The 21,480-nt window shown below is 41.9% G+C and overlaps 1 protein-coding gene across 1 annotated transcript; it reads right to left on the minus strand.

Annotated features, from left to right (window-relative positions):
* Positions 1–1,068: 1,068 nt before the first annotated feature.
* NUDC (nuclear distribution C, dynein complex regulator) lies at positions 1,069–18,036 on the minus strand. Its single transcript, XM_083627753.1, has 9 exons — positions 17,666–18,036; positions 15,058–15,135; positions 12,287–12,490; positions 11,765–11,851; positions 11,270–11,383; positions 6,982–7,176; positions 6,351–6,434; positions 5,471–5,589; positions 1,069–2,500 (listed from the first exon to the last, which is right to left on the minus strand). Exons 1-9 carry the CDS (start codon positions 17,759–17,761, stop codon positions 2,449–2,451), a joined length of 1,029 nt encoding a protein of 342 aa, XP_083483879.1. The 5' UTR covers positions 17,762–18,036; the 3' UTR covers positions 1,069–2,448.
* Positions 18,037–21,480: the final 3,444 nt, after the last annotated feature.

The following is a 21,480-nucleotide window of genomic DNA, read 5'->3' on the forward strand; positions in this document are numbered from 1 at the left end:
AGTGTCCGATTGCAGCCCCCTCATTCTATACCAGTGAAAGCCATGCAATGTTCATGGCTGCGATGAAGTCTTAAACAATTCCAATGAAAATGATTACAGTTAATAAAACTTTCAGTTTCTTCTGTAGAATAAAATGTTTGGAGCCTTGTAATGTTTAAGCAACATACAGTTGAGGAAAGGAGAAGGTAAAGCACAACGGCAACACTACTTCTACAGCATTAGGAGGGGCAGCTATTGAACTGCTTGGTCACTTTTACTCATTTTGTTCTCTTGTTTTCATTTTAAACGCACTGAGCTCTTGGAAGGAAGACCTGCACCTTTCCCCCTTGTACCCCAGAGGTTTTGGTCCTAGGAGGCTCACCACACCTTGCTAAGTCAATGGACAAAAGACAGGATAATCAGACTTGCAAGGAAGAGAAACACATTTCTGCAGGCACAAAACAGGTGAAAGCTTTGTCATCTGCCAGCCAGCAAGGGTCGGTAGACAACCAAGGCCATTCCAAGGTTCAGAGGATGACAAAAGAGCACAATGGCACAGGGACACTGTATACTGTTGCCTCATGGTGGAAAGTCAAACAGTCATGGGATGGCCACAGGGCGCAAATGAATGGGGTCAATGGCCTGTAGTCAGCTTAGGAAAAAGGGGAAAGGTTGCAGCTTGCACCACAGGGAGCAGGGGTGGAACAGCCCACTGTCAAAGTATGTGAGGGGTGGCTGACAGCCTGGAACTTATTTAAAATGACAGGCTACAATGCTGTACATCAGTCTATGTCAACCTGGTGCTCTCCAGGTGTTCAGAACTACAACTCCCATCAGCTGAAACCAGCACTGCCTTGAATGCCATATATTCTATGCCCTTGCCTATATTTTATTCCCAGTCACTGCTCTTCCTTCACTGGAAGAACGAGGGTTCATAAATACTCTAATTACAGTTTAGGAAGGTATGGACCATTTTTTCTTTAATATTCCATACCTTCATAAACTCTGTAAGAGCTGCTAGCTACCTTCTGGTGGCTCAAAAGTTATTCTGGTAAATGGATAACTGGAATATAGTCACATGACACCACATGAAAACTTCACCTTTTTATTTATACATGCAGAATACAAGCTGTTTTTAAAGCAACCACCACAAAAAAAATAGAACATGCAGAAGGCTCTTGCTTGGCATGTCCAACGCCGAAAGGGGAATGTATGTGGAGTCGCTTCAATGAGGTGGACAGCTGGTCTCTAACAAACCAGAGATCTGTCCGCCATCCAACATGTGTCTGTGGACAGCAGAAAAACCTTGCCTACTGCTAGTTTTAGACACCAGCATTGTTTGTATGGATCAATTCATTTTAGCTACAACAAGAGTAGAGCAAGTCAACCTTTTTGAAGTAACTGATCACTTAACAGACCCTTCCTATTCCTAAATATTGGTTATGTAAGGCCAAATCACCAGCAGTATTGCAACAGGAAGGATAAGGAAGTCATTCTGAAGGGCAAAAACCTCTAATATCTGGGGCAAATATACACGATTGAAGCTCTGAAATGGGTATATCAGGGACTGGCAGAAACAGCTGAGTGACAGATCCAAGTGGAACAACATGTAGGACGGATATACCAGATTCTGATGTGGCCTAAGCAGTTTGATACTCCTACACTCCACCCATAAGCCTAAACACAGATGCAAAAGCCATCTATCCCTTTTGCCTCCAAGCTTCTGAATGTAACACTTGAAATACTACGGAAACTTTAGAGGTTATAGAAAGTTCTGACAAGCAGATAGATGGGTGTTTTGTGAAGCTGCTTCTCCTGCTTTCATTTTAACGTCTAATGGGAACTTTCTTGAGTGAAACGCTCATCACTCCAACACAAGCTATTCTTTGGGGACAATGGTGCAAGTGCAAGAAGCATGAGACACCCGTGGATCAAATTTGTCAGTATTTTTTCTTGCAATGTCTGAAAATGCTCAGTATTCTTGCACTGAATTAGAAGTCTGCAGGGGTTGCTTTGTTTGTAGAAGGAAGGCTGCAGGAAGACTTTCAGCTCTGATTTCAAGAGTAGGAGCTGGGAGAGTAGAGGATGACGAAGGCTGAGTGTCTCTCTCGCTACTTAAATTATTATATTTTAAATGATACTTCCTAGACACTAAGCAAGAACCAAGGGACAATCTGATAGTACTCCCTTTTCCCATCACTCCTTCCTCTCCCTGAAATATTCTTCCCTGTGCAGAGGTAAAATGGGCCTTAGGCGATTGATACTGCTGTTGAAAATCCAGAAGCGTAAGCAGTGTGCTACATGGATTAACCAGTGCAGCTCTTTTTACACAGAAAGTTCACTCTGAGGTGGTGTGAGCAGTCCCAGGGCTGGGTGAAACGACTATACCGTCTTGCTGATTTATTTTCATTTATATTTTATCCTAATGAGTTTAGAGGAGGGGAGGGGAGAAGAAAAAGGCCAACCATATCAGTTGAATTTTGCTTTTGAGAAATCCATTTCTGGATGCTGTTCCATGAACCTGTAAATATGAGAGAAGCACACATTAGTTGAAAAAGCTAGTAAAGAAGAATCAGCAAGGCAATGTTATGAGTCCGTGAAAATCAGTATTGCCCTCCCTAGGACCATGTACCTACTCTGAGTTTCACTTGACAGGTAAAAATGAATTTACTTAAAAAATCAGGATTGTATTGCTGCTTTCAGCATTTATTTATAGCTCTTGTATGCTACTGTACACTCTGGGGTTTCAAGACAGTTTATAAGAGTTACAGTTTTGGTTGACAGATGCTTTGTTTTTTAAAAAAATCACATTGTTTTTATTACGGTCCACATGCCTCGTGTTTTATTGGTTGATGTTTTACCACTGGGGGTTTGGGGAATTGCATCAAGCTGAAAACAGATTCCACACTTTGATGTTACCCATTTTGGTTGTTGCATGTTTGAGTTCATGTGCAGTGTTAGGGAAGATGCCCTCACTGCTACACGATGTCAACTTCATTATGCAATCTAACCAGCTGGCTCAGGGAAAAGGCCCACCTAGTCCAGCATTCCATTCTCACAGTGGCCAACCAGATGCCAATAAAAAGCCCATAAGCAGGACTGCAGCACAACATGCTTTTCCCCACGCGTGATTCTCAGCAACTGGTATATACTTGTGAAAGGGTCCGTTTTGTGAAGGAAAACACACTACTGGCCCCTGGGCCATTATCTGAAAAATAAAGCAGCCTCTTAAATGCAGGCAGCTGTCATACTGGTTATTAAAGTCATTAAGCTACTGCAGGACCACCCTCCACCCTGTCTTGGAACATCACAGGTGACCCTGATATCATTATGACTCTGACTGACTGTAGCCTATGATGCTGCCTTAAGTCTCCCATTAGCAGTATCAGTAAAATTGCCCCATAACGACGTACTACAGTTGTAAATGAGGAATGACAAATTAATCTAACATGCCCTTGGGAACTATTAGCTTCAGTTCAGACACGTAGCACCTGGCTTATAGAAATGAGTTTTCAAGTCTATGCAAACATCATTTCTGTTTGTGCAATAAGAACACCATGGACTGAAGGGGAACCTTAGAGAAAAACATGTTTAAAAGTCAGGCTTCAGATCTTTCTGGAAGATTTGCTCTGACTTGGGTCTCTTTACCACCAAAACCATGCCAGGAACACTGCACAGAAGTATGCAATCTTTTATGCAGCACTTAGCTCATGCCCTTGTTTATTTTGGTGACAAATCTGTACTTTATATTATATTTTTGCAATTCTCCAGTTACAAATGAAACAAAGAATATAAACACATTAACATTCAAACGAAGAGAAAATGTGGTGGTGGTGAAACAAAATATGGAAGGGGACTGAAGGGAAAAGTGGGTTAAGGTGCATCAAGCACATGAAAGATACAGATGAAAGATGATTCTGCAAGTTAGATCTTTATACATTGCCCAATTGATGGGATGAAGTTCAAAGCATTGCCTTAAAGTCACTCTACTGGACACATGCGTAGTCTGGCAAAACAGGCAGGTAGCTGGGTGGTCTGTGCTAGTGAGCAACAGCAAAGAGATTGTAGGCTTCCAAGTTACCAGGTTCCATAAATTTGTCACCTGGCAAGTCATTTTGGACTGGCAATCTTAAAACTATCAGCCTGTATTTGTCTAGTAGCCACAGGCAGCAAAAAACCGTGCATGGGTGATTGAATATCCAGCAAAGCAAGCAGGTAGGCTGCCAGAGGATAAAAATCATTGCCCAGCATAGAAATGTAGAAGGATGCCCATCTCTCATTTGCCAGCCACCAGCAGGCTAGTAACTTTCGTGGGCTTTTTTACAAGACTGCTACAAATCCATTCTCTCACAACCTGTTTGCTTATTGTACTATTAAATGTACATCTAATGTGCTATCTTGGATAAGAAAGAGGACACCTTTACTAGATGAATAACTGCACATGGTCTACTAGTGTATTTGAGGGTTGTTTGGCCCAAAGTCAATTAGCTCAGATGTGAAGCAGCTAAACTATTATTTAAATCAGCCTCCTTACCATTACAGCCATTAGCAGCAGTGAAGGGAAAATAGGATTCATGGTGGAAATCTTGAAAAAGACCCTGTTTTTGACTTGGACATATACTTGAGGAAAGTGCAAATTCTCAGCTCATCAGCAACACTAAAGACTTCTTCTGAAGCATTGAACAAAGCTCTACAGGTAACAGAAGCAGATGCTGCTGCATTTGATGCTTGCCAATATTAAGACAGTACATAGCACCTCAGTTCTTCTCAGAGTAGACCCACTGAAATTTATAGTTCTCAGCTGGTCATACCCATTAATTTCAGTGGGACCATTCTGAGGCTATGGATACTGCTATTGTGATCAGCCTCTTGTTCTGGCTTTGAAGCACATGGCGATTACAGTCACATAGCACGTAATTGTGCCAAGCAGAGATGGTACTGCCAGGTAGGTAGCTGTGTGCCCTGTAGTTACCCTCTTTCCAACCCAGAGAGCAGGAAGCATCACCCTGCATGGCCTTAACAGGATAATTACTCACAGAAGCATATAGGCAACCTCTGCCAAACAGGGCAATAAAGCTATAAATGAATGTCTAGAGATCCATCTATTGCTGGGGTGAAAGAGGTTAGGCAATCTGGCTCTGAGGAAATTATAGTTACACACCACGTAATTGATAAAAGCCGAGATGGTACTGCCAGGTCATTTGTTCCTGGACAGTGCCCTACTCCCTGGACCTAGAGCTGAACTAGAGCTACAGGTGAGCCATTTCTCACCAACAAGGACTTCTTGCATTCACTGGCCACCAAGATGTGGGTTGGTTTGTGATGCTGTTGACTATACGGATATTTTACTGATTTTGAATTTTAAACTATCAAGGGTACAGGTAATTTGGTGGTACAACAATGCACAAATGCAGATATCTGTGCTCAGAGAGCGACCCTTCATACTTTCCCCTCATATTCCCCATGAGACACACAAACTGGTCTTACTCACTTTTTCAGGATGTCCTGCTTCTTCTGCTCATCAGATGTGGGGAGCCCCATTGATTTCTGCCGCTGGTCATACATCATTTTCTCCACCATGCTGCGGGTTTCACTGTCCAGATCTGATAACTGGTTGCAACGGGAACAAAGCAATGTGGTTTCACTATGGTGCTGGGAATAATTGAGATTCACGCCCCAGCCCTTTCCTTCTCAGCACTTTCTAGCTGCTGCCTTCCTGGCAGCAGTGCATACCAAGGATCTCTGAGTCACGGGCTGAGCAGCCAGAACCATTGCTGGCAGCAGCATATAAAAGGAGAAACCTGTGCCTCTTTAGGGAAGCACACCAACTTCTGAGAACCACAGGATTGTGTGTAATGACTTTGTGTTCTATGAGTTCTCCCATTGAAGATGGCACAAAATCTTGACAATTTTTGAACCAAGGAAAGGTATTCATTGTGGGAAATACATCAGGAAAGGACAGTGACAGAGCATTTGCTTTCTATGCAGAAGTTCAATCCATGGCATTTCTAGGAACGGCTAGGGAAGACCCCTGTCTGAGACCCTGGGGAGCTGCTGCCAATCAGTATAGACAATACTGAGCTAGATAAACCAATGGTCTGATCTGACAGAAGACAGCTTCCTCTGTTCTGACCCAGTGAACACTATCAAATGATGAACTCTCCAGATGAATAGTATATGTGCTTGTTCCATGAAACAACAAGCTGTCACTCATCCTTTTAAATAAAAAATTAAGAGCATGAAATGAGCCGTGTTGGATCAGACCAAAGGCTTATCTAGTCCAACATCCTGATTCTTACAGTAGCCAACAAGATGCCTGTCGAAAGCCCACAAGCAGGGCATGACCACAACTGAGCAGGAAAAGCACTCACTTTTGAGTTCTCTGGGTTAATTTTCTTGGTGTTAATCTCTGGGTCTGTTTGGACTAACTTGTTCCACCATTCCATCTTGTTGATCTAAAAGAAACAAGATTGCAGAATTAAATGTTTTCACAACCAGCGTTATTCATTAAAATTGTTAGTGTAGGCTAGGGCAACCCAAAGTAATTTACAACCAAAAAGGCAGTAAAGCCAAGAGGAAACAGATTAAAAAAATATCACCCACTTCCTAAAAGGTTGCAGATAGTTTAAGACCAAAGGCCTCGTTATAGGGAAAAGTTTTCCCTAGTGCCTAAATATATATAATGATGGTGCCAGGTGAACCTCCCTGGTGAGAGCATTCCACGGAAAAGAGTACGTGCTCTGAAAAGCAGGGGGTGAGGAAGGGGACGTGGGATAGAAAGGGAGGTGGCCAAAGATTTTCAGATAACATCCTGGCCTTGTGGCTCACTGTGGCATGGTAGCCCATTTGATTTGGATGATCAGACAAAACAAAAAGTAGTATTCACATTGCGAGCTCAGTTTTTGAAGCTCCTCTCTTCAACTGGACATTCAACAGCACATTCAAGAATTTACAACTCTACCAAAATTAGGCATGAACATGGTCTGAATCTTTTGCTGTTACCTTCTCCAGATGCACAGTGACTATTTTCCCATCCTCAATCAGCCATGAACTCTCCTCCACCTTCACTTCATTATATAAGTCTTCATCAATCACAGGTGGGTGGCCCTTCAGTCCCACCTTCAGGTGCCGTCTCTGTATGTCGACCAACATATCCTTACCCTTCAGCCTGAAGTTGACTTTAAATGGGACGGCCAGCTAGACAGGAGAGGGAGCAAGAGGGAGCATTGAATCCACACATATAAACCTCTGGTACGGACAATTTGTTAACCGTTACTTGCGGCAATCTATTCCGCCACAGATGCTATATCAGGCCTCCAAGTTTTTTCTTTCTGGAACTGATTCTGTGTCCCAAACTAGTATGGTCTGAAACAGTCATTAATTAACAAGACTGAGACCCAGAAAGACCAACTCCCAATGTTATTGACCGCCCGTCTGTATTTCCCCCCCCTTAACAATCAATGCAGGACAGGGGAGACATGAATGGAGTGGTATCTACACATATGGATAAGTCTCAAAATCAAAACTTAACATCAGATGGCAGACTGCCTAAAACTTTCTTTGAACTGATTGACAATTTGGATCTGATTGATATATGGAGGACAAAAGACCCCCTAGGTAAAGAAGGAACTTTCTTCTCTGAGGCCCACCTGTCATGGACAAGGATCGACCAAATCTGGACATCTAGAGGGCTGGCACCCAAGACTAGAAAGGTGGAAATCTGCCCAAAAACATGCTCCGACCACAATGCTTTGAAACTAGAACTTAGACTTACCCAAACCGGTTCCTTCAGATGGAGAATGAATGACACCTTATTAAGAGATCAAGAGATTGTGAAAAAGGCCCAAAAAACGTTAAAGGATTATTTTGAAATCAACCTGAACACTACAGTTGAAAAAAGAATGATCTGGGACGCAAGTAAAGCCGTTATGAGAGGGTTTCTGATACAACAAAATACAATCAAGAAAAAGCTCTGGAATGGAAAGAAGGATAAAATATTGGAGAAAATATATCAAGGTGAGAAGAAACTGAGAACCAATCCCAAGTCAAAGGAAGTGCTGAGAGAAATCAAATTCCATCAAGCACAATACTCTAAACTGATAAATCAAGAGATCGAATGGAAAATCAAACAGATGAAGCAAAGATCGTTTGAATCAGCAAACAAATGTGGAAAGCTGCTAGCTTGGCAGCTGAAAAAAAGACAAAAGTTAAATACAGTGACAAATCTAGAGATTGAAGGAAGAATGGTTCAGAAACCAGAAGAAATCAGGAAGTGCTTCCACAGATACTTCAAAGAACTTTATGCACAAGGGCCTCAGAAAGAGTTGGAGATAGATCAATTTTTAAGGATAAATGGACTACCAAAAATAACCCAAGATAAAAGATCAATCTTGAATTGTAAAATAACTCAACAGGAAATTGAAGGTGCCATTCAGAATATGCAACTTGGCAAATCTCCAGGCCCGGATGGGCTTACCTCCAAATACTACAAGACTCTGAAGGACTACTTGACACAGCCTTTGATGGAGGTATGCAACCAGATCATGGAGGGGAAGAGGGCACCGGAAACGTGGAAAGAAGCATTCATCACATTGATACCCAAGCTAGAATCTGAAAAGACCCAGCTTAAGAACTACCGTCCCATCTCACTCCTGAATGTGGATTACAAAATATTTGCAGACATTTTAGCAAGCAGACTTAAAAAGGTCTTAAATGAAGTAATTCACAAGGACCAAGCTGGCTTTCTCCCTGGTAGACATTTATATGGAAATACCAGAAACATCATTGACATTTTGGAACTATTGCAAACCAATAGGAACACAAGGGCGGTTTTAATCTTCATTGATGCGGAGAAAGCATTTGATAATATATCTTGGAAGTTTATGAAGAAAAATTTGGAAGGGATGGGAGTGGGACGGGGGTTTGAAAATGGAATAGAAGCAATCTATTCAGAACAGAAAGCTAAATTAATAGTGAACAATGTGGTGACGGAGGAATTTAAAATTGAAAAAGGGACACGACAAGGGTGCCCTCTATCCCCTCTTTTATTCATTTCAGTCCTGGAGGTGCTATTGAACATGATTAGGGAGGACCGGTTGGTACAAGGGATAGAGGTCGGAGTGAAACAATATAAACTGAAAGCTTTTGCAGATGACTTAGTTTTGACATTACAGGAGCCAGAACCCAGTACAAAAAGAGTTTTAGAACTTATTCATGAGTTTGGTCGGGTTGCAGGATTTAAGTTGAACAAACAAAAGACTAAGGTTTTGGCCAAAAACTTGACATCTACAGAAACAGAGGGGTTTCAGAGAGAAACAGAATTAAATGTGGTTAAAAAGGTGAAATACCTAGGGATCTATTTGTCTTCCAAAAATTTGAACTTATTTAAAGACAATTATGAAAAATGTTGGTCGGAAATTAAGAAGGAATTAGAAATTTGGTCAAGATTGAAACTTTCCTTGTTGGGTCGAATAGCAGCTATAAAGATGAATGTATTGCCGAAAATGTTATTTTTGTTTCAGACCCTACAGATCGTGGACAGAGTGGAATGTTTTGGAAAATGGCAGAAGGATATATCTGGGTTTGTCTGGCAGGGCAAAAAGCCTCGAATAAAGTTTAAAATACTAACTGACTCGAAAGAAAGAGGAGGGTTTGCCCTGCCGGACTTGAGGTTATATTATGAATCTGCAGCCTTCTGCTGGTTGAAAGATTGGTTTTTGTTAGAAAACACTGATGTCCTGGATCTGGAAGGGTTTGATAATGCTTTTGGTTGGCATGCATATCTATGGTACGACAAGGTTAAGGTTCATAAACTGTTCAAAAATCATATTGTCAGAAAATCAATTTTTGCAGTCTGGATGAAATATAAGGACTTATTAGAGAGTAAAACCCCGAGGTGGCTATCACCAGTGGAGGCCAAGGCTCGAAAAAGACCCAATATGGAGGCCTATTGGCCGAAATATTGGGAAATAATCGAAAAAATTGGAGACAACTGGAAACTGCAGAGTAAGGATAAACTAAAAAATAAGGTGCGAGATTGGTTACACTATGCTCAAATTCAAGAGGTTTTTAAATTGGATAAAAAAGTTGGTTTCCAAGTGGAAAAATCGAAATTGGAGACAGAATTGTTAGAACCAAAAACTAAGGTATTATCGAGAATGTACAACTTGCTGCTTAAGTGGAATACACAGGATGAGACAGTTAAATCTGCCATGATAAAATGGGCACAGGATGTCGGACATAACATTATGTTTGAAGACTGGGAAAGGTTATGGAACAACGGGATAAAATTCACGGCATGTAGTGCCCTGAAAGAAAATATTATGAAAATGTTATACCGGTGGTACATGACCCCAGTCAAGCTAGCTAAGATATATCACCTGTCTGATAACAAATGTTGGAAATGTAAGGAGGCAGAAGGGACATTTTTTCATCTCTGGTGGACCTGCCCAAAAGTGAAGGCCTTCTGGGAAATGATTTACAATGAACTGAAAAAGGTATTTAAGTATACCTTTCCCAAGAAACCAGAGGCCTTCCTGCTGGGCATGGTAGACCAGAAAGTGTCAAAGAAAGATAGAACTTTGTTTATGTATGCTACCACAGCAGCAAGAATACTCATCGCAAAGAATTGGAAGACACAAGATTTACCCACGTTGGAGGAATGGCAGACGCAGTTGATGGACTATATGGAACTAGCTGAAATGACCGGCAGAATCCGAGATTTGGATGAAGAATCAGTCGAGGCGGATTGGAAAAAATTTAAAGACTATTTGCAAAAATACTATAAGCTGTATGAACTTTAAGACAGTGCATGTTTTTGGAAAGGTTACGCTTTAGCAAATATGATTAAGCAAATGGTAAAATTAATGACAAATGAGAAAAGAAGTCAATGTGAATCAAACATTTTATGTTTATTTTAAAAGGTAACAAAGTTAAGATACAATATACTGAATATGGGTACATAATAATGGAAAGTTCCAACAAGGTTTGAAATAAGGTAACAAATTGCTGATATTGCTACTACAAAGAACGCAGATCTGGAAGGTGTGGGGAAGTCCAATGGTTTTCTTTTTTGTTAAAAAAATCAAAAATTGTTTCTTGTATTTGGGTTTTTCTGTATTGTATTGAATTGTCAAAATTATGAAAAGAAACGTAATAAAAATTATTTAAAAAAAAAAAAAAAAAAAAAAAACAATCAATGCAGGACAGACTTGTCTTTTTATGACTCATCATTAAGTTTATCACCTAGTTAAAACATCTCATGTTCTTAAAAAAAACACCCTATACTTACATCCAGTTCGGAGAGGGTCTGTGTCCACCTGTAGTTTGGAAGGTCTGCCCCATTCCCAGAGTTTGGTTTAAGCTTGCCTTTGTCCTTCTCATCTTCTTCCTCCTCATCTGTATCCTAGACAAAACACAGCAAAAAGTAAAAATACTTCTTAGTATTCAACTTTTAGCAAGCCAAATTCATGTAGTCTTTTTCCTGCCTGTTGTATCTTCTGTATAATTGGTGGTTCAGAGGTTCTGCATGAACCTTCTTGAAAGATTATCTTGCTCATGAATCTAATTTTTAATAGTTCTAAGGCCTCAACAACTCCTATGTGGGTTCTTTGAAACAAAGCAATCCAGAGGTTTTCCAGTGTTCACATGTATAAACCCTAGAATTCTATTCTGGTAAGCATACTGTGTGAGCATCCACCACCAAAAACCATCTTAAACCAATGTAGGTTTAAGATGGGAACCAATATCTGTTCACAAGTTTCAAAAACTTCTGAGAATACATTACCTGTTTGCTGGACTCAGGAGATTCCACTGGATTCTCAACAGGCTTGGAAGGGATACCTTGGGCCTCATTTTCTTTCTTCTCTTTTTTCTGTTTTAGAAGATAACAGTTGAGATCTACAAACTTCTGTGAAATGTTATTTACTGTTAATAGCAGTAGCACCCTGCCCCTTTGTTAGTTCAAAGCGGCTGGGGGGGGGGGAGGGCTTTTTGCTACTTCAAAGCACTATAAGTAGTTGTGATGATTTTGCCATGTGGAACATTGTGGGGAATTTCCAGATACAGAATGTATAACGGTCTGGGAAGTGCTATGCCTTAGAACATAAGCAAAGAGAAGGAACTGATTGGAGATATTCTAAGACAGTATCAAAATAATTCTATAGGAGTTGATGCTTTCATGGTTGGTTAAATGCAGTCTTCAGTCAAATGGAAAGCCACTGATAACCAATCAAGCCAGACAGACATAAGCAATATACTTGTTCTTCCATTACAGTGAAGATCCAGTTACAGCAAATGGGATTCACACCTGGTCAATTTCCAGTTGCAACCTTTCTGCCTCCTCCTCAGTCAGTTCTTTAATCCTTGGCTCACTTTCTTCCTGTTTTTCTTCTTTGGCAAGTTTTGCAGCACGCTCTGCTTTCTCCCGCTTTTCTGCCTCTTGACGGGCCTTCTTCTCTTTCTGTGCTTTCAGAGCTAGCTTGTTGTGGCGACTGAATGTCTCTGTGATTAACTGGGGAGACGGAATAAATCCTGTGAAAAACTAGTTAAGAAGCAGCATCCTGTAGTAGACAAAATGGCTTTATCTTTCTCTGTGGTCTAACTTAAGCCGGGCTCTTCTATCAAAGGAAGGTACTTAGTATCAATTCCACCCCACCCCTCCAATTTGATACATTTGGTGATAAAGGGGATCAGGATTACTTTCATATCACTTTCAAGTTCTATCATCAGCCAATTTTTTAATGGGGCCAGACACATGATGTGACAACCATTAGCTATAGAAAGGCTATTAATTAATTAATTAATTTTCTAGATCACCCTTCATCACAAAATCTCAGGTAGGTTCACAGAATAAAATACAAGATAAAATACAAGAAAATAATTAAAACAAAAACAACAAAACAATAATGCCCCCTCCCCACAAACACACTTAAAAGGCTGTAAAATATTAATCTGCCAAGGGCCTGACTGAAGAGGAATGTTTTCGTCTGATGCCTAAAAATATATACAGTGGTACCTTGGTTTAAGAACAGCTAAGTTTACGAACAACTTGGATTAAGAATGCTGCAAACCCAGAAGTAGGTGTTTTGGTTTGTGAACTTTGCCTTGGAAGCAGAACATGTTCCGTAAATTGAGTCCCCTGCTGCTATGGGAAAGCACGCCTTGGTTTAAGAACGGACTTCTGGAACGGACTACGTTTGTAAACCAAGGTACCACTGTACTGAAGGAGCCAGGCAAACCTCCCCGGGGAGAGCATTCCACAAATGGGGAACCACCACAGAAAAGGAGGCACATGAATAAGGGCCTCAGATGATCAATGCAGAGTCTGGGACAATTTGTATGGGGAGAGGCGGTCCCTGAAGTACTGAGGTCTTGAGATTCCTATCAACTAGGGAGCTTTTCTTCCATCAGGGCTCATTAAAAAAAGTTACTTGCAGTAACTTATCAGCCCTTTTCCCAAGAGCCCAGAGTTGGAATGACAGGAATACCTTTGCCCACAATTCAGGGAAAAGAGAGAGAGAGGGGTGTGGGGAGAGGAGAGAGACTGAAGGTCAGGGCTCTAATATGTTTGCTGCAAGAGGTGATGTAGTCATCTGACTGCATAACAGACTGAATTTTAAGAATTCCTGCTGCTGGGTGACCTTCACAGCTGCTGCAGCAACTAAAGGCCATGAACAGAAGCACTGACATTGGAACACATGATCCAGCGTGCCCTTTGGACAGTGACATGTTGAAGACTTGTGCCTACTGAAAAAAAACAGATTAAAATATTGTGTCTCACATTTTAAAAAAATAGAAGCAATCTTTAGATAGTGTGTAACTTAGATATGAATTGAGAAATCTCTGGTTCCATCCATAATATGGAATCTGACTTGTTAGCATAGACTCTGGTAGCTGTAACTGAATTGTATGTTTCTACTGACCTCCCCCCTCTCATTTTATCAACTTTTTGAAAAGCATTCCTCTGTAACATGAATTCCTGTTTCCATGTCCCTAACACCTATTGTTCCACAATGTCTACTGGCTTCTTGCATTCCTCAGGATTCTGCCAGGTAAAGAAAAATCCAAACTCTTAAATCCCTCAACTTTTTTTCCACTTTAAATATTAATATTCCACCCCCCCCCCAACAAATGCAACACAAAAGAAAACCTTGTTGCAATAATCCCACTTCCACTCCTTATATTGACTTGAGAAACAGGCTTGGATTGAACTTCTAAGGACAAAAGGAATGACCTGACATGGAAAATATCTCAGAGAATGGAAGGGCAACCTGGCCACCTGTAGCGTTAATGATGCATAGAGGGTGCAATATCTCACTTCTTATACAAGACCTCATTTAAGACCTCAGTGGTTTAAAAAAAACCTCCACATTTCTATGTAGGTTGATTTTATTTAATCTAATTCCTAGTTTTTTTTTGGGGGGGGGATACATATTTCTCTGAAGTTCTTACATTCACTGGAAGATTAAGTAAGAGTTGTCAAATTCTAAAGGTAGGCTATGTCATATGCTTCCCCTCCTAAAATTAGCAAAGGAACTAAATAATCACATAGCATCTAAGATCACCAGCAGCATTTCTCACATTGTTACGCAAACTTTTCTATTGGGGGCGGGGGCAAAGCTACCACTGCAGAAGTGGACTTTAGTGCTTTTCTAGGAGTGAACAAACAGAGCAAGCTGGAATTATTGATCCATTGGTGTCTGTTGGAGTTAACTCAGTACGTCTCAGCATGCTTGCTTTTGAAGCTAGCCTTTGTTCAAACAGCAGCCAAAAAAAAATCACAACCAAACAACCTCTCCACTCTCCAAAAAGGTTTTTAGTAGTGTCATCTTCAGATGTGTATATACTCCAGGCCTTTCACAACTGAGATGTGTGTTTATTGGGGCCCACCTTATACCTGTGACAGCTCTGCTGTGGCTGTTTTTAATTCTGAATTTTAAATTGCTGCAATCCTCCCTGTGACCTGCTGGTGAAGGGCTGGTGAAGGGCGGGTGGGAAACCCAGCCAGAAGGGCGGGGTATAAGTAATAAATTATATTATTATTATTATAAATTTAACAACAACTGATAAACAGGATACCTTCTCAGCAGCACCCTCTTCTCCTCCTACAAAGAAATCAGTCTTGCGCCTCAAGAAGCTAAAAAAGGTGTTCACAAGCTGTAAGGAAAGGATACAATATGTTTTCAAGAACTTGTTCTAAACTCCACAATGAGGAATATGCTCTTTAAAAATTCAATGTCTCTTACAAGTGATCTGATTGGTAAAAGAGCTCCCAATATTGTTTCAGTAGCAATGCAATATATGAAATTAATGGCTGCTAATAATATTTCACTATCAAACTTTGCTTTCATGATGTCAACATGCTAAATGCCTTCTTACATACCTTTCTGTTCTTGTTAGGTTATACATAATGGGAACTGAAGCTCTCAAAGAGGATGTGCAAAAACAACAAATTGCAGGGAAGTTGCCTAGTTGGACAAACAATTTTGTTTTTAATTCATATTTTTTCCACAATATATATATAAGATTGACTGCCACTGCAAGATGATGTGATGGCCACAAACTTAGTCAGCTTTTAAAAAGGATTTGGCAAATTCATGGAGCAAAGCACTATTTACCATAATGGTAGCTAAATGGAAGCTCCATATTTTATAACAGCAGGAAACCCATCGCCTTCCAACTGTTGTTAGATACCAATACCCATCAACCCCAGAAGCAAATCACGTTACTCAACTGCAGTGTGATTTGCTTTATTATCAAGCCCAACGACCCAGATGGAAAACCACTGTTTGCTCAAAAATCAATAATTATCTAGAAGCTAGCTATGGTCACAGTTTCTAAGGACTTCAATAGGCTAAGGTCCATGTAACCTAGGAACCAGCAGCAAGTCAGATGTCACTTAGGTGCTTGCAAGCAGAATGTGAAAAAGGCTTTCTCTCCAGCATAAAGTATTCTGATACTGGCTCTATAGAGCAGAGGTGTGGGGCCAGTATCCCTCTAGATGTTACAGAACTAAAATTGCCACCATTTCTGGCTGCTGGAGTTGATGGAAGTTGGCATTGCAATAGTTGACGGATCATGGGTTCCCCACCCATACAAAATATGGAGCTTCCATTTACCTATCTTGGCTAATAGTAATAGGCTTTTGCTCCATGAATTTGCCAAATCCTCCTTAAAGCTATCTAAACTTGTGACCATTATCCTATAAATTTATTTTGGAAAACAGTTCTTTTGACCAGTCCCGCACCTGTTATTAGCCAACTTATTAGGTGACCTTGAGTTTTAATATTATAAGGGGAAACTGTTTTCTATAGAGGTCAATATAAATGAAACTGGAAACTTTTGCTTTATGAAACTTAAGTGTATTACAATGATGTCCGTACATGTGATTTTAACACCTTTTGCTGTCTGTTTATGGCACACTTAGATCAACATTTTATGTATCCTTGAATGGCAACAGAAGTTGGATTCTTGTCAAGAAATGGATTTTTAGGGTCTATGCTGTTATCTTTCATTAAAACACAGGAATTTCCTCCTATGTCATAAATCAGCATCACATAATACTGAAGGGTGGTCTTATGCAAAAAGCCTACTGTGTTGTCTAAACAGGTGCTTTCTACATTGCACAGAAGCACATACAGGCATCCCCACACTTATGCAGAGAATACTTTCTGGACCTCCACACATATAAGTGAAATCATGTAAAGTGGGGAGCACCCACTAAATGCCTATTTCCCCCTGCTCTCCAATCCAGTCCAAAATATCTAAAGTTGAAGCTCTGGGGGCAGATGGAGGCTGTGCAGAAAAGCAGCTGTCAGGCTGGGAGGCCGAGCAGCCTAAACAAAGCCCAGCTGTGCCTCCAGTCTCTGCAGGGCATCTTCAGCTGTCAGTGACATCCTCTTCAGACTCCAGGGAGGGTCTTCTCACAAGCCACAGGAACTCTCCAGCTCTCTCCTGCCATTTCCTGGTAGGATTAAAGTTATTTATTTATTTCCTGGCACTGTGCCTATATGCAGTTGCAGATGGGTAGAATGCACTAAGAGGTGTTTGTGCGCCTGTATTTTGAAGGTACCATTTCAAACTTTTTCATGGTGCTTATGGAACTCTCTCAAGATCTAATGGAAGGCATTCACACATTTCCATTATGTCAAGCAACAAAGTGAGTACTATGCTGGCTATCAATGCATCTCCTAGAGACAGGATACTAGTTAGATGAACCATAAATTTGACCTAGAAGAAATAATAAAACAGTGTCAGAACACAGTGGGTTAAGTAATGGGGGGGGGGAATCGACAAGACGTTGCCTCCCTCTCCTGGAGCAACCCTGCAGCCCTCACTGCACGTGTCCAAAAGAATTGCTCCAGAGATTCCCCACTCCTCTGGAGCATATTAGGAGGAGGTGTGGGGAGCTGCAGGGGAGGGAAAGAGGAAGGTGAAGTCATCCAATTTGGTGGCAATCAGTTGCATTTCATGGCAGGTGTTTTTACATGCGGGCAGCAGCTGTCGCCTGCTGCTCTTCACCAGCAAACGGTATTCGGAGAGAAGGGAAATCATGAGGGGGAGGGGGAAAGGCGGCTAGGCCAGCGAGGGGGTTCGCGAAAGAGAGATTCCAGGAAGGGAGACCGTTAAACGGCGGAGCGGGAGGAGAACTCGGATGAAGGGCCTCCCTTCCTGCCCTCCATCTTACCTCCCGGACGCCGCCTTGGTGCTGCTGGGCCATCGCGAGCAACATGCCGTCGAAGCGCTCCTCGCTATCCGTCCCATCCTCCCCGCTGGCCCCCATCGCCCGCTTCGCTCTTATTTCAGCTTCGACCACAGACGCTCCGGCCTCGCTCCTCTGTTACCAGCACGCTCCGTCAGCGGCGCCCCCGGAAGCGGAAACAGCGCGCACTCGCCGAACCCGTTCCTCGGCAGGCTTCTGGCCAACCGCCGGCTTCTCTGCGTTAACTGGCAAGCGTCTCGTCCAATCAGAGATGAAAGGGAAGGTCAGGGGACGAACCGTTGGTGGCGGTGTTGGGCTCCGTTTGGCGTCCGTTTCCGTGGTTACCGGCTTCCGATGTGCGCGAAGGACGACGGGAAGCTCTAGAAAGCTCTCGTTCATTCCGGACGCGCGCGGAGTCTAAAGCTCCCACGTTGGTCGCACCGGAGCTTGGTGTTTATTTATGGCTTGAAATAACGATTTAAGGCGGGAGCTCTGTACTCGCTTACCTTGGGAGTTCTCCCCATTGAACTCAATGGGGTTTACTCTTGAGCAGGCGTGTGGGGTTGCGCTGTAACCTGTGGGTCCCCAGATGTTGTTGAACTCCCATCACCTGTAGCTAGCGAGGCCAGAGCTCAGGGATGATGGGAGTTGTAGTCCAACAACATCTGGGGACCCACAGGTTGAGAACCCCTAAGCCTTGCTTGCATGCGTTTTATCTGTTTATTAAAGTTGCATCTTGACGTTCCTCCAATAAACCCAGAGTGTCATCACAACAACCCTGCGAGGTATTGTAAGTGGAGATTTAACTGGCCCTGGCCCAAGGTCGTCAAATGTGCAGTGCCAAGTTTCTTGACACTGCACATTTCAATCCAGGGCTGCTCACTGCCTCGCACAACATACGTTAAACGTGCTGAGTCTGATGTTCTCCAGCTCTTCAGTTTTAGAATTCCTGAATATTGTATCTTTAAAAGCAACAGGGAGGTAGTTAAGTAATGTGTCCTTTTCAAAAAGAAGGTGGTGGTGGTAGGAGAATTAATCACACCCAAATGTACAACTGAAATGAAAATAATGTATGCCCATCCTGGCAACCACCAACACCACCTAGTGAGTTTATAGTAAATGAAAGATTAGAACAGGGTCCCCGTGGTTTGTAGCTCAGTCTCTTAGCCACCATGCTATGCCATAAATAAATGCATACTGTACAATAAATGTCCTTTAGCACAATCTTATTCATACTTGCTCAGAAATGAGCCCTACAGACAAGGTGTTTAGGATTGCAGACAATTGCATCTTCATGTCATGAGCTTCTAGGTCAGAACTAGGGTTCCTGTGGCCCTCTAGATGTTTGTTGATCTGCAACTCCCACGCTCAGTGACCATGGGTCATGGTGGCTGGGGCTGATGGGAACTGGAGTCCAACATATCTGGAGGGCCAGATACTGTTTTCCATTTTTGTTGCAGATGGAAAGACATGGAGTGCTAGGAGTCCACATCTTTCCTGGCTCTCTCCAGTCTTGTGATTTTGCTTTATTTCAGCATTAGCATTCAGGGGCTCCTTTGATCTTCAAAGCAGGATAAAAACAATCCATCTGGGGAAGTCCACCTAAAGCCCTTCCTATGGAGCAATCAACAATGCAGGAAATTGCACAAGGCAAGGTCATCAGAGAGAAACACCTTCTATTCCACAGACTTCAAGGGTTAAAGTCCATAGATTTAGGCCTAAAGCCAACTTTAGTTCACAAGCGGTCATTCCCATTTGTAAAAGTTAGAAGATATGTGCAATTTAAAAAGTTGCTAAGAAATGTACAGCCTGAATCTAACATGTTTACATCCAAGTCTAGTACATTCACCTCAACTGTTTTACCATGAAATTTCCCTGGTTATACCTGTCCCCAGTAAACCATTGTCATTCTAGAGCTCCTATTTTTGCCTTTTAGATTGTGTCTTTAAAAGTTTTATACCGCTTAAAGCACACTCAAAGCACATTCTTTCACTCAAAGAATTTTAAGTTGGTCTCTAAGGTGCTACTGGACATTTTATTTATTTATTTATTTTGACTCGTCAGACCAACACAGCTACCTACCTGAATCAAAGAATTCTGGGCACTTTAAGGGCTGAAGGGAATTGTAACTGTGGGCAGTAAACTACACTTGTCAGGATTCTTTGTGTAAAGCCATGTGCTTTAAATGTGTGTTAAAAGATATCAATAAATATCATTTAAAAATCAATAAATATCATTTAAAAAATAATAATAAAAGTATGGTGCATACACAGTCGATGTGTGTGTGTTGTGTGTTATTCCCACAGCAACTTCAAAGTTTGCAAGGCAAAATGAGAACGACATTGTATACATCTTGGGTTCACTTGGAGGAGGTTTAAAAAGTGGAAGAGATATAGAAACAGCTAACCAAAATGATCAGGGGCCTAGAGAAACTCCCCTGTGAAGAAAGGTTATGACTTTTTAGCTGGTCGAGGACAGGAGAACATGACAGAGGTGCATTCCATTGTGGAGAGGCTTTCCCTCTCAAGACCAGAACTCAGGCTAACCCAATGAAGCTGAATTGTGGGAGACTCTGAATAGACAAAAGGAAGTTGTTCTTCATGTAGGGCACAGTTTAACTATGGAATTTTCTGCCAGAAGATGTAGTGATGGCCATGGAAAACTTTGAAAGGGGATGAGGCATATTCATGGAGGGCAAGGTGAGGAGTGGCTACTAGTCATCATGATGGTTATGTATTGTTATACACCACACAGCAGTGTGAGATTCCAGGGGTTCCAGGCAGTTACTCAGGGTTTGTGTGTTTCCTTTTGGACAATGAGGCACAGCAGAGACTATGGTGTCTTTATGATATATGGTTTATTTACACATATATACAACCTGAGCCTACGATGGAGGAGTTCACAGCATTCACACCCCAAGAGGTTCTGGCTTCTCCCATAGCCACAGCAGCCTCAGACTAAAGCAGACCCCAATCATTGCTCTCAGATGTTGCTCTCTGACTCCCTCTCCAGCCCACTGCTTACTATCAGTGTTGCATAACTCATAACTGCAATCCTAAACACTAACCTAACACTGGCATTGTCTTTTAAACTAACTCTCAGCTGAGGGAGGGAGCCAACTCATTAGCACATGCGATTTGTCCTTGATCCTTTGTGTTGCCCAAACTATCACCTCAAAAGGAAATAAGCCTGACTAAATTAGCTCATAACACTTGTTGATTCCCTATGATTAAAGAGGTTTCTTGATACACAGCCCAATACACACAGGTCTTGATTAGATTCTAAAATGCGGGAGTTAGGCACACAGTTTTAACACACAGGCCTTAATTAAATTTTAACACTAGCTTGATTCGGAACTTAAGGTGTCTTGCACTGACAAGTCATAACAGTATTATATTCAGGTCAGCGTAGAATCCCTCTGTGTAACAGTAGCTGGGGAACATGAGTGAGGAGAGTGCTGTTGTACTCAAGTCCTGATTGTGGACTTAACATAGCCTTTTCGTCGGCCACTGAGAACAACATCCGGTAGAGCCTCTTATGTTCCTTCCCTTAGGAAAGTTTGCTGCTGCTCACCAATCCTATTACTTAGAAGCTCTATTTCACCTAATGAGATTTATTATTGCCTTAGTTTGCCCTGCACGCCTCTCACCTGTGCTGCAGGAAAACAAGGCTGAAGAAGTAGTCATAGCCATCGCTCAGCCTATGAGTTACCCAGCACAAACAGGCAGAGGTCTCGCTCTGCTTTTCCCGATACAAGGCCACCATGGCGGACTGCCACAGATGCAGTGCTGTTACCGAAG

This window comes from Podarcis filfolensis (assembly GCF_964270895.1).
Source record: "Podarcis filfolensis genome assembly, chromosome: 8".
Taxonomy (NCBI): Eukaryota; Metazoa; Chordata; class Lepidosauria; order Squamata; family Lacertidae; genus Podarcis; species Podarcis filfolensis.

Coding starts and splice junctions, on each gene's coding strand:
- NUDC (XM_083627753.1), bottom strand. CDS start 17,761: ATGGGGGCCAGCGGGGAGGATGGGACGGATAGCGAGGAGCGCTTCGAC. Junction 12,491..15,057: donor AAGAGGGTGCTGCTGAGAAG/GTATCCTGTTTA, acceptor CCGTCTCCCCAG/TTAATCACAGAGACATTCAG. Junction 2,501..5,470: donor AAGCAGGACATCCTGAAAAA/GTGAGTAAGACC, acceptor TCATATTTACAG/GTTCATGGAACAGCATCCAG.